This window comes from Onychomys torridus, chromosome 2, assembly GCF_903995425.1.
Source record: "Onychomys torridus chromosome 2, mOncTor1.1, whole genome shotgun sequence".
Taxonomy (NCBI): Eukaryota; Metazoa; Chordata; class Mammalia; order Rodentia; family Cricetidae; genus Onychomys; species Onychomys torridus.
This window is the reverse complement of record NC_050444.1, coordinates 105,529,677-105,543,766: the sequence shown is the minus strand read 5'-3', so window position 1 is coordinate 105,543,766 and position 14,090 is coordinate 105,529,677. Positions and strand designations below refer to the sequence as shown.

The following is a 14,090-nucleotide window of genomic DNA, read 5'->3' as shown; positions in this document are numbered from 1 at the left end:
TTTCCTCCTCTGTATGAACTGCCTGTTCTTCCAGACACAGCCGAATATTCTCAAGTCCCCAAGTCGGTATTTATTGTGCTTTGTGTTCCCAGCATTTCTTTTATTTACCTCGAGCAGAGAATGCTCTGTGCTGATGTGGAGGGTCCATGTTTGTATCTTTAACTCTATGATGAGCTCACTGAGGGAATGAATTGTGGCTCTTTCCTCAGGCCTTCAGCAAAGGGCAGTGATGTAAATTGTTAACATTAAATTGTGGTAGTCATTGATCATCTTGCATTTTTCTATCCTAAGTGCTTTTGCTTTATATTTCTTAGCTGATCATAGGAAATAGATTTGGTGAAAAATATTTCAGCCAGTTGTCTATCTGAATGTCTTCTTTCCTTATACTTATATAACATAATAACTTACCTGGTCCATTGTTTAGTACATGGTGGGTATTCAGTGTTTAGCACATTTTGTTCATAGCAGATGTGCTCCTCTCATAAGATTAGGCTATTTTTTCCATTGATTAATTACAGAAAGCTCTCTACAAAAGCCACAGATTTGCTATTTTTAATGATTTCTCTTGGTGGTTCTGACTTAGTGTTTGATTACAACTAAAACTATTCTTCAGAAGTACAGTTTGTATGTTAAATACCTTGCCAATGCAGAACTGTAATGACTTCTCCATTTCTGAAGAACCATGAAATAAAACCCGGCTCACCATCTTTCCATTCCCAAGACATAAAAAAATGCACTATTGTAAATGTGATATTCATCCCTTTAAAATCTAGTAAGTATTTTTATAGTGTAGAAAACAAGATCCCTTTTTTCTGTTTGGCTATTAAACATGAAATTTATAACCACCTATTGTAATTGTCCCAGCTTAAAAAACATTCAGCCACTAGTTGTAATTCTAATGTGTTAGAAGATTCTCTCAAGATAATGGAAAATAAAAGAAAGCATCAGTGTACATGAATTATGGCCAGTAAGGAGAGACAGACTACCATGAGTTTGTTGTTCCATTGACTAGTAAAGGTAGTTATTCCTTAAATAGTGCTGACAGAGTGGCTGTAGGGAAGTGTTACTGCTCTGAGATAAAGAGGTACCACTGTGTTGTCGCAGAGCCCCAGAAAGGATAGATGTGGACCTGAGGTATCACACTGAGCACCTGCCAATAAGACAGACTCAGGGGAATTTTGAGGGGGGGGGGGGGATGAAAATGGATTGATGAGATAAAGGAGACAGGGCTGAATTCGTATTTGTTCAGATGACAAATTTCATTTCCATAAAAGTGTCCTAGTCAATGGAAAGATTAGGATAACTTGACTCAACGAGGATCTACTGCAAGCCCCCCCCCCCCTCTCTCTCTGTGTGTAAATATGGTATTTGTGGGCCCTGTTGATAAAACAGTACTAGACAGGCTTTATTTGGAATTGTAGGAAGCAGAAGCTATCTTGGATATTGTCTCTTCATTTGGAAAATCATGAAATGATTTTCAAAGTTGTCACTGTCTCACTTGGAGCTGACGTTAAGTGCTTGCACCACCCCTAGAGTACGATCTCATCATCGCCATCATCGCCGTCATCGCCATCATCGCCGTCATCGCCAGCCCGTACTGCCTGTTCACTGCGCTCAGCTGTGGTGGCTGAGTCTCTGGGCCCTGGTGAAATGAGGGGCAAAGCATCACATCGTTCATAGAATTGTAGGCTTCATTCTATGCTCTGCATTAGCTGCTGTGTTCTACCACACCTTATGATAGTTCATCGGAGAGGTAACCGAGGAAAAAGAGCATTGTGTGCAAAACTGAAGATTTAGGAAGAGACTTGGTGAGGGTGAGCCGAGCTGAATTGATAGGTGTGTTTGGAACATAGAGCCCACACAGGTACCTGGGGAAAAAAATTCCAAGGTAAAATGTGGCTTGCATTTTTTTAAAAGGGTGATATAAGTCACTCACAGCCTCAATCAGACAGCACAGCATCATGAGGAGAATATTTATAGCATCAATTGTAGCTGGAGACCTTCTCTCCAGCCACTGCCAAGCCCTGTTATTCTGACAGCCCACTTATAAAATAAACACACAGACATTTATATTATTTAAACTGCTTGGCCATTAGCTCAGGCCTACCATTGTCTAGCTCTTACTTTTATATTTAGCCCATTTCTATTAATCTATACTTTGCCACCTTACAACTTCCTTGTCCTGGAGGCCGCTGCAGTATTCCCTCCTGCCTTCCTGTTCTCCCAGTTCTCTTCTCTCTTCATCCTGCCTATACTTCCTGCCTGGCTACTGACCAATCAGTGTTTTATTTACCAATCAATCATCTACAGCACTTCCCTTTTTTCTTTTTTTTTTTTTTTCCCAAAAGGAAGGTTTTAACTTTAACATAGTAAAACTACATATAACAAAACAATTATCAAGCAAGAATTACAGTTACAGGGTTGGGGATTTAGCTCAGTGGTAGAGTGTTTGCCTAGCAAGCGCAAGGCCCTGGGTTCAATCCTCAACTCAAAAAAAAAAAAAAAAAAAAAAGGAATTACAGTTATAATATTAAGGAAGATATCCTATCTATCTTATATTTGTGAGTCTAAGGTTTTTATATCTAACTTATCTTTTATCATAACTAAGGAAAATTGTAACTATCTAGCTTCAACTACATCAAAGACCTCAGAAGGATATAATATTACCTGAGAAACAGGAGAAGGATGTAAGCAACTTTCAGGAGTCTTGTAGGGTAGACAGAGACAGCTGGCAGTCTGGACAGTCACCTAATGTTTCTTTGTAAAGTTGGGGCATCTCTAAATCCCAGGGTCATGGGTTCGTGCCCCACATTGGGCGCCATCTGTAGTTGGAGACCTTCTCTCCAGCCCATGCCAAGCCCTGTTAGTTCGACAACCCACTTATAAAATAAACACACAGATGCTTATATTATTTAAACTGCTTAGCCATTAGCTCAGGCCTACCATTGTCTAGCTCTTATTCTTATATTTAGCCCATTTCTATTAATCTATACTTTGCCACATGGCTCGTGGCCTACCAGTACCTTACATCTTGCTTGTCATGGTGGTGGCTAGCAGGTCTCTCCATCTCCGCCTTCCACTTCTCCCAATTTTCCTCTCTCTTGTCCCGCCTATACTTTTTGCCTGGCTACTGGCCAATCAGTGTTTTATTTACTAGCCAATCAGAAGAACACATTTGGCATACAGAACATCCCACAGCACTTCCCCTTTTCTTTTTTTTTTTTTTTTTTTTAAAGGAAGGTTTTAACTTTCATATAGTAAAATTACAGATAACAAAACAGTTATCAAGCAAGAATTACAGTTATAATATCTAGTCTATTTATAATAACTAGTCTATTTGGCAAAATTAAAGAAGATACCTTATCTATCTTATATTTGTGAGTCTAAGGTTTCATATCTAACTTATCTTTTATCATAACTAAGGAAAATTGTAACTATCTAGCTTCAACTAGGTCTCTAGCTACAATCAATAGTATCCCTTTCTCCCTCATTGCCAACAGCTGCTAAAGTCCAGCTACCAGTGCTGCTGAGTAAGATAAACATACACACACCTGAGCAAACAGTAAGCCAAGTCCTTGGTATTAGGGTTAGGGTGAGCCTCAGTAAATAACACTTGTGATTTAAAGGTACACAATTCAAAGTACATCCTGCCTGAGCAGCAGCACTGGACCCCAGCTCTGGCCCCACCCAGGAGCCTATCTTTGTGCTATATGGCAAATTAGGAGATAAGGTATAAAAAAGTTATTAGAATTCTTGCCAGCCTATTTAAAACTCATAGAATTTCCTTCTCTTACTACTAATCTACTTCCAGATTAGAATTATAGTGTAACAATCTGGATTTGGGAAACTGTAGTACACATTTGATTAGTTTCCAGTACATTCTCAGGTAAGGAATACTGATGACTAGACTCTGGCTGCTCTAACACCTAACAATGCATGACTAAAGGGACCTCCCTTTTTCCAAATGAAGCCACAATCACGTTCCAGCTTGTGTTTGTAGTGACCCCTCTTCACAGAGACTTTGGGCACTTTATTGGCTTTAAATTACTTAACTCTCATCCCAACCCCTAAGAGGGGAGTTGAAAAGTAATACATTTTACCTAAGACAACATGTAAAAAAGAGAACGGGCCTACCAGAAATGTCCTAGGACCCAGCCATCTTATGCTACTGTCACAAAGGGAGACTAAAGACCAACAATAGGGTTCAGTGGATAAAGGTGCTTGCTCTCAAGCCTGACAACCTGGATTCAATCTCTGGGATCTCTACACAGGGCTGAGGGAGAGAACTGAGTCCTGAAAGTTGTCATCTGATTTCCACAAATGTTCACTGACAGCGCACACACAAGTGGACACACATGTTCACAAACACATACACACACACACACACACACACACACACACACACACTTTTAAAATAATAGAAAACTAGGAAAGAAAACAGAGACTGAGAACACAGAATGAAGTGAATAGAACTACCATTCCCACTGTAGCACCAAAAGATTCAGAGTCAACAGCTACCTGAAGGGACTTTCCTCATCTATGGCCATGCAGTCTTACAAGGCAGTAAAAAGCATGTGACAGACCTGTTGTCTCCCACTTGAGGCAGGAAAATGTGGTCATACATAAAGACAACAAGAGCCACAGGCCAGGGAGCCTAACATTACATGCCCTATAAATCTTATCCTGACCCCTGAACTTCCAGGCTTTGAGGAACATTCCCTACCTGGGAAAGATCCTGACTAGCAAGATGCTGGACATATAACAATGGACTCTGAAAATGAAAGATTCCATGCTCAAGTATCATAAAGACGCAGCAAAAGAGGGTTCATTGGGTAAGAGCATTCATTGCTCTTGCAGAGGAAAGGACCCACATCAGTGCCTCACAACCACCTATAATTCCAGCTCCAAGAATCTGAAACCCTCTTCTGGCCTCTACAGAAACCCACCTGCATGCATATAAAATAGATCTAATCAATAAAAGAAGCACTAAATTAAACAGAAAATTGACCATTTTCATTTCATTTCTTAGGACTAATCAGGACTGTTAGTTTCTAAAGTACTGGAATCTGAAAAAGGGAGAAAGATCCAACAGCATTTCAAGAACTTATTGACCATAGGACCACCTAACCTCCCTTCATAGTCCAGAGAAGTGTAGACATCCCTAACACCACTGCCTGACTCATCTGGAAAGTGCAATGAGTTTACATCTCAACAGAAATTTCACTAGAAGTGACAGAAAAATGCACATGGACCCTGAGGAGAAATTAAGAGGAACTCATTACCATGTGGTGGTCTTCTCTACAACATTCCCTCTGCAGCGCTTCCAAAAGATTCAGAGCCAACTGTTGCCTGGAGGGACCTTCTTCTCCTGTGGCCAAACAGTCTTCCAGGGCGGTAGAAGACAGTATCTGCAGAAGAGGCACCATGAGCAGCAGGGATGCCTTTGGGATTTTCTGACCCTCAGCAAGGAAGAGGAGCTTCAAAGCTAACCAACAAAATAGGAATCACAATTTTTTTTTAATTAACACCACTCAAACAGAATGCTATTTTACCAATGAAATGGAGTTTTCTTGCCCTTTTACAAACAGCTCAGACACAACTAGGGTGATAAGTCACAGTAAAAATGAATAACAGTAACACAAAGGCTAACGGCATCTTTTTTAAAACTGTTGATATTTATAACAGAAGAATAAGGATACTTTTAGAGACAACAAATATTATACATCAAAAGGTATATATAAAACAACTCCAGTTTTTGATCACTGTGAATTTTTTAATACTATTGTCCTTTATAATATCTCAGCTCCAACTAACAAATGACCAAAAGACCATAAGTCCCTGATCAGTGGATAATGAGGGCAGCACACATGCTTCTTTGACAAATAAGCCAAAGTTATATCAGCAGATGCTGAAGTGAACAGCAAGGTAAAGCAGGGCTGCCAGTCAGCTAGACAACTAAGAATTAGATCACCGAAGTCCCACAGCACACACCCACAAAACCCTTTTGCAGTAAGTGGTTTCTTTTCATGGGAATTCAGCCTCCACATCAGAGGCACACATACAGATGTGCAGTGAGTAAGCCATGCACAGATCTCCCAGAGCCTAATTACAGAATGAGTTAGGATATAAGTAGACTTTTTTTAACTTTATTTTTTAAGGTTACTGAATAAACTCTGATTTACTTAAAGATGTTATTCATAGGCTTCAGAGCCAAATGATCAAAGTAATCAAGTAATTTCCCCAATGCACCAAAAAAAAAAAAAAATTCTTTGGGCACTAAATCATATCAATACGTTGTCAGTATTTTGTTTTAATTCACTTGGAAGTCAAACCTTAACAAGAGCCGAAGTACAAACACATGTTACTATAACATGATTTTCTCTAAATATTGGCCTTAACCCATAATTGTCTCCACGACATTATAAACATCTACTATCTTTTTTGAAAAGAAGGAAACCCATAGCATATATACTCAATATCATGTTATAAATTTTCCAGGCTATTATTTATAATCAAGTGTAGCGTTAGTAAGTACAAAGTATATTATATTAATGCTTGCATTTTAAATTTGAAATGACTGACAGTCTCTTGATTATCTGTTACTTTGAAAAGTAAATAATTTCCCAGTACACTGAACACTTTCAAATGACAGACAGTCTCAACAATTTTCAGTGTAGTTTATTCGCTTAACCAGGATAACCTCAAAACAGGCACTGGTTTACAAGAGAAAGAAAATTCTGCTAGCTAACAGCTGCTCAAAGCATTTGCTTGGTCCTGTGTCATTTTTCTATTGTGCAGCAGCCAAAACATATGTTCGCAACTTCAGAATTAGAAAGGCAGTTTCCCTAGGGCTTTGGAAATTTTTGTCAATAAAACAAATACAATCCATTTATATAAAAAGGCAAATTTACAAGGACAAGAAAAGTAGGGCCATTGAGGTGGGTCAGTGGTGCTTGCCCTGCCAACCCTGATGGTCTGAGTTCCACTCCTGAAACAGTAAGGGTGAAAAGAAAGAATGTCCTCTGTCATCTGATCACAACATGCACATAATGCTCTGTGTGTGTGTGTGTGTGTGTGTGTGTGTGTGTGTACGTATGTGTGTGTATGTGTGTGTGTATATGTATGTGTGTGTATGTGTGTGTGTATGTGTGTGTGTATGTGTGTGTGTGCATGTATGTATGTGTGTGTGTATGTGCGTGTATGTATGTGTGTGTATATGTGTGTGTGTGTGTGTGTGTGTGTGTGCGCGCGCGCGCACAATAATGATAAATGTTACGTTGTTTATATTTTATTTTACATGTATGGGTGTTTTGCTTGCATTTATATCTGTGCACCACATGCATGCAGTGCCCACAAAGGTCAGAAGAGGGCCCAGGATGCCTCAGAACTAGAGTTACAGACAATAGTTAAGCTGCCATGTGAATGATGGGAACTAAACCCAGGTCTTCTGGAAGAGCAACCAGTGCTCCTAATTCCAGCACCAAAATAATTTTTTTTCAAGGACTGGCTGAGTAATGTTTTCTCTCAGGCTGCAATTGAAAATGGTGGTTAACACCATTAGACACAAGAAATGTATGGAACAGTGGTGATAGAAAAATTGTGAAACTAGATTATATTCCTGACTATACAGACCACTAACTTTAAAAATACTTTATTGTACACTTTTACTGATAAATCTCATGATTATTTATATATGTAAATTATACCACAATGAAACTTTGTAAAAGCACAGAAGTAGTATGCTGGTATGCACTGCTTCAAGGAAGATGCCATGTGCACTGCTGGAGAAAAGGAAAAGTCCATCCAAAGGGCCCGAGGGAGGAGTAGACAACAAATAGGAGGCAAAAGCAGTCTAAGAGACTAGGTGTCCTCCATATACTAAGGCCATTGCCAAGAAATTTACTCTCAAGATACTGACAAATTAATGCCCCGGAAGAGAAAGCACAGCAGAAATTTATCTAAGGCACTTTCAAGTCATTTGCAGTCCCTTATTACCACACACTTGATATCTGACCAAGCAAAGTTAGAAAACATAAAGAAGAGCAGCATGATTTAAAGATGCGTTGTATGTGCCCGTCGGTGAGAGGGAGAAACCTGGCACTTGCAAGTGCCTCTACTCAGTGAGCCACCTCTCTGGCAAAACTGAATCTTAGAACAAACAACCTGCCAAACACTTAATCTCTTACAAGGGTTTTATATATTATTATCATTTTGAAATTTAATGATGAATGAATAAAATGCCATACATACATTTTGAAATGGGATTGTACTATCCCTTCTATAACAACCTAAGGTGCATGAAAAATACTAGGCAAATTATGAGATACGGAAGCATGCACACTTACATACTAGGGTAAGGAAAACAAAGATCTGCTTGGTGGCAATTAGAAATAACCTAGACTAGACACTCAAATATGTAGAAGAGCATGATATATGGCTCTCAAGACACCTGCCGGCACTTATGTTTACATTGTTCTCTAGACAGTGTAATTGTGTTTACCTAGGTTTAACATTGGCTTCTGTTGGCTTGCTGGTGTCTGTAGAAGTAGGAGAGCAATTCCAATAAGGACCAATTTGACAGGAAAATCCTAAAAATACGAAGAAATAAAAAGGTTTATTAAAGAAGATCCAGGAACTATTGCTTTATGTGTACCCAAGGAAAGCATATTTTGCTAAGCAGTTGTAAACACTGTGCAGAGTGTCTCAAAAAGTCTGCCCTAGCCAGGCGGTGGTGGCACACACCTTTAATCCCAGCACTGGGGAGGCAGAGGCAGGTGGATCTCTCTGAGTTCGAGGCCAGCCTGGGCTACCAAGTGAGTTCCAGGAAAGGCAAATCTACAAAGAGAAACCCTGTCTCGAAAAACCAAAAAAAAAAAAAAAAAAAAAGTCTGCCCTACTGAAGAAATAACTAACAACACAAAGAGTAAGTTCAATGTTAAATAAGGCCTAAAAAACAACAGACTTAAACCAAAATAATTCCAAGAGAGAAAAGTTTGAGTTTTGTTTCACTCCTTCTGGCTTTGGTTGGTTGGTTAGTTTGGCAAGGAAGAAAACTTCCTGCCACAAGTCTTCAGGAGTGAGCCCTCGTGAACCACCGCAACAGCCTGAACTGATGCATTTAGGACATTTCCTTAGGAAAAAGTAGCTACATTTTTCTACTTACCTAACATTAGACACAATTCATCCATATAAGTTACAAAATAAATTACATGAAATATAGTTTAATAAACTATACCATAGAAAAGAAATATCAATGTGAAGAAGGTAGGGACTGTATTATAAAAAAAAAAACTAAGTACTGGTGTGAAAAAGGCAGGGATTGTAATTTATCAGGCATATTTAACTGTAGCAAGGAAATTACCATGGAATATAAAATCATTAAGTTCATCAAGGACATAAGAAGACATGTACAATAAGCTCTAATCAAGATAACAGCAGATCAAAACAGGAAAAATAAAGTAACTTTAGTCCATTCAGAAATTTTACAGAAAAGCCTACAGAGTCAATCAAATTATGAGGATGAAGACAGACAAGAAAGAAGAAAAAAATGGGGGACAAACATATGACAGAGCCATGTAATAAAAAATAAATAAATGAATAAAAATAAAAAATAAAAAAAAGATGAGGGAAAACAATTGTAGCAGCTCTGGCAGAAGCAATACTCTGCGGGACCCTATCAATTCTGTCATAAATCAATAATCCCTTCCATCTCACCTTTACTAGCGCCAGAATGAACCTGAACTCTAAAATCTTCTAGATCCCTGCTTTGAGGGCTTAAAAAACAAAACATTAAAAAAAAGAGAGAGAGACTAATTAAACTCTGTAGATGAAACATGTGCCAGTTTATCTCTTTTGTAATTATTTATGTTCACTGCTTTGAAATACAGTTGAAAGCAAGAAAGTGAGCAGTGCATATTACAAGAGGACAATAATCACTTTTGAAATCAATATGCTCACGATGTACACCACCATACCACTTTCCACCGTATTTCCCTTAATTTCTATATGTCCACATTAAAAAGAAAGGTAGGAAAATTATTTACATTCCAAATTTGGAAATTTCCAAGAGGTTCATAGACAAAGCACGACAGAGTGCACTCATGACTTGGGTGAATGCCTCCTTCATACCAGCTGTCATTGAAAAGGGGGAGGGTGTCTCTGCATCCACTTCCATCAGTTATTGGATGAGAGTTCCAGCACGACCGTTAGGGTGTTTAGCCATCTGATCACCAGACTAGGTCAGATCAGGCCCTCTCTCGACCATTGCCAGCAGTCTACAGAGGATGTATCATTGTGGATTTCTGGGGGCCTCTCCAGCACTCTGCCTATTCCTGTTCTCATGTGGTCTTCATTTATCATGGTCTGTTATTCCTTGTTCTCCCTTTCTGTTCTTGATCCAGCTGGGATCTCCTGTTCCCCTAAGCTTTCTTTCCCTCAAACCTTGCCCTTCATTACTCCCACTGTCGTCCAGGTTGTTCATGTAGATCTCATCCATTTCTCTGTCATTGGATGATCCTTGGGTCTTTCCTAGGGTCCCGTTTTCTAAGTAGCCTCCCTGGAGTTGTGTAGCAGTCTAGTCATCTTTGTTTTACATCTAGCATCCTCCTATGAGTGAGTACATACCATGTTTGTCCTTCTGAGTCTGGGTTACCTCACTCAGGATGATTTTTTCTAGATCCATCCATTTGCCTGCAAAACTCATGATGTCATTGTTTTTCTCTGCTGAGTAGTACTTCACTGTGTATATGTACCATATTTTCTTTATCCATTCTTCAGTTGAAGGGCATCTAGGTTGTTTCCAGGTTCTGGCTATTACAAACAATGCTGATATGAACATAGCTGAGCAAATGCCCTTGTGGTATGATTGAGCATTCCTTGGGTATATGCCCAAGAGTGCTACAGCTGGGTCTTGGGAGAGATTGATTCCCAATTTTCTAAGGAAGCGCCATATTGATTTCCAAAGTGGCTGTACAAGCTTGCATTCCCACCAGCAGTGCAAAGATCCTCAGCCAGGCCCCAGGTGGAGCTCCAGGAGTCCAATTGTCGAGAAAGAAGAGGGACTGTAAGAGCGTGAATTGTTGAGACCAAGATTGGAGAGGCACAGGGACAAATAGCCAAACTAATGGAAGCACATGAATTATGAACCAAAGGCTGTGGAGCCCCCAGCTGGATCAGGCCCTCTGGATAAGTGAGACAATTGAATAGCTTGAACTGTTTGGGAGGCATCCAGGCTGTGGGACTGGGACCTGTCCTTAGTGCATGAGCTGGCTGTTTGGAACCTTGGGCTTACACAGGGACACTTTGCTCAGCCTGGAAGGAGGGGACTGGACCTGCCTGTACTGAGTCCACCAGGTTTAAATGAATCCCCAGGGGAGTCTTGGCCCTGGAGAAGATGGGAATGGAGGGGAGGGGATGGGGGAAAGGTGGGGGCGGGAGGGGGGAGGACAGGGGAACCCATGGCTGATGTGTAAAATTAAAACACAAATATAATAAAAAAAAGTGGGGAGGGGGGACGTGTTAAGTTTTAAAACAGAACAGAAGCTTTTCAAGGGCTAGAACTTAAAGCAAACATAAATGGAAATGACCTTCTCTAGGATTCGTGAGACTAGCCCACACAGAACAGAGGGCAAGAGAGAAAGAGCTGCAGATTTCCAATATCAAAAATGTAGGAAGCCAGGCGGTGGTGGTGCATGCATTTAATCCCAGCACTCGGGAAGCAGAGGGAGGCAGATCTCTGTGAGTTCAAGGCCAGTCTGGGCTACAGAGTGAGTTCCAGGAAAGGCGCAAAGCTACACAGAGAAACCCTGTCTCGAAAAAAAAAAAAAAAAAAAATGTAGAAAAAGTGAATGGTGCAGGATTAAAAGAAGTAAATTTTAAGTTGCTTTCCAAATTTTGGTTTGTTTGATTGACAGGCACCAGAATATAGTAATGTGTATTGAACTCTTTATTTTTTAATTTATTATTTCAGAATTTCATATACATATTCAATGAAATATGATCATATCCTCTCCAATTTATCCCCTCCTCCTCCCCTGGACTACCCTCCTGACAAAACATAACTCCCCAGTTTCATGCCCTCCTCTCCCCTCCCCCCCCCCTCCTTGGCCCGCCCCCCCCTCCCCCCTTTGCCCTTTCCTTCTCCTTCTCCTGGCCTCTAAATTAACCCATTAATTCCTATTAGTGTTGCCCATATGTGCATGGGTGTAGGGCCATCCACTGGAACATGGACCAGTGGCCACACCACTAAGCTGGCATTTCTCAGGCCTCTTCCACTAACTACAGCTACTTCTGCCATAACATAAACATGTTCTGCACAGCATCAACCTGAACATTTTCCCATATGGCCCCACAACACCACTCTTCACTTTCTGTCCCCAAACTTCAAGCTCTAGATGTTCAAGACCCCCAGGGGAAAGCTTCAAACCAGCAAGAGGATCTTGTGGACAGATGATTACTCACTGCCCTGGATCCTTCTTTATGGTCTGAAACATTCCACGAGGCTTCTGGGAAGTCTATGCAATGAAGTAACTGGTTGCTTGTAGCAACAGTCATATTGCCATATTTCTCCCAGCTCCACCCTTCCCAGCGCGTTCTCTGGGATCACATGTGTAAATGAACTCTATCCTCATACCTTCTCTGCTTCTGTGAGAACATGAGCTCACTCGTCCTTTGGAGAAACTCATTCTAACTCAGAGCCTGGCTATAGAAAGGAGGAGGAGTAAATGCCTTCATAACTAGGATTCTTAGTGACAGAAAATATTTGGGATCATGCTTTTGGTCCTCAATTCAAATGAAAGGTAAAAATGAACACTACCCATATGAAAGGCACTAATAACATATGCGGGCCTAGGGATGTTTCCGTTAACAAGATAGCCCCTCTTCTCAAGAATTTTACCAACTTAGTCATGAAAATGTTTTTTAAAAGAAAGTAAAAAGAGGGTGTAACAAAGTTTGCCTCCTGCAGAAGACACAAAGGTGAGGGCAATTCCACTCACACACTCCCCAAAAACCACAAATTTTCTTCAGCCCCTGTCCTCCTCAGAATGGGCTCCCCCAGCTATGCCCACAGACCATTCTTCTTAGGAATTCTTCAACTGATTCACACAAAACAGAAAAGGTGAAGCGAGTCATCCAGTGATGGTTTCTTAGAAACAGCCACTAACCTCTGTAAAACTACCATGTGTGGTCTGTTCTACACTTGGGGAAACTACTCAGTTTACTCTGCATTGATATTTTTGCTTAATTTTGTTGATAGGAGCAAATTATTTTGCTTGAAATGGAAAGGTCTTAGAGACAAACATCAGAATCGAGAGATGAATGGCTCACCCAAAGCCAAATCTAGCAAACCACCCAGTCTGAGAAACAGGCCTAAAGTGTGTAAGGACACTCCTCCCACAGAAAAGCTGAGAGAGCAAAGAGAAGAGAAAGGGTACACTAATATTTAAACTGAATATTCAGCAGATGAACCCAGCAGAATAGTGATGGATGATAGCCTCAAAATACATAAGAAGGCTACTTTATTCTCCTTCAAATCAATATGCATCTAGGCATTAAAGGTTCTCAAATTAAATTTCAACATTTTTTAACCTCAGGAATATTAGCATGAGGATAAGCAATAAGAAACTTCTTAACAAACATATATATATGCATTTTATGTATTACACATATATAATAGTCTGTTTGGGTTTTTTGTTGTTGTTGGGGGTTTTGTTGTTTGTTTGTTTGTTGACACAGGATCTCACTAGGTTGCTCTGGCTGTCCTGGAACTCACTATGTAGACCAGGTTGGCCTCCAACTCAGAGAAGCACCCGCCTCTGCCTTTTGAGTGCTGGGATTGAAGGCGTGTACCACCACATTCAGCATTTGTTTTTGTTTTCAGGTATGATCTCACTCTGTAAACCAGAGGGATTTAGAACTCACTATCTCAGCGTGGCTCTAAATTTACAGCAATCCTCCTGCCTCAGCACCCATGTGGTAGGATTACAGGTGTGAGTCATCACACTTGTTTCCCATTACACTATAAGTAAGGTCCTATAAAAACATTTAGAATTACTTATTAGAATTGCTTATTTATGTGCTTCTATCTTGAG

At 40.2% G+C, this 14,090-nt stretch overlaps 1 protein-coding gene across 1 annotated transcript in view; it reads right to left on the bottom strand.

Annotated features, from left to right (window-relative positions):
* Focad (focadhesin) overlaps window positions 1–14,090 on the bottom strand; it is a 286,698-nt gene that overhangs the window by 178,698 nt on the left and 93,910 nt on the right. The window contains exons 9-13 of the mRNA XM_036178561.1: window positions 8,501–8,588; window positions 5,283–5,485; window positions 1,806–1,868; window positions 1,539–1,642; window positions 109–211 (exon numbers count right to left, since the gene is read on the bottom strand). Coding sequence (XP_036034454.1) covers window positions 109–211; window positions 1,539–1,642; window positions 1,806–1,868; window positions 5,283–5,485; window positions 8,501–8,588 — 561 coding nt within the window. The remainder of the gene's footprint in view (window positions 1–108; window positions 212–1,538; window positions 1,643–1,805; window positions 1,869–5,282; window positions 5,486–8,500; window positions 8,589–14,090) is intronic.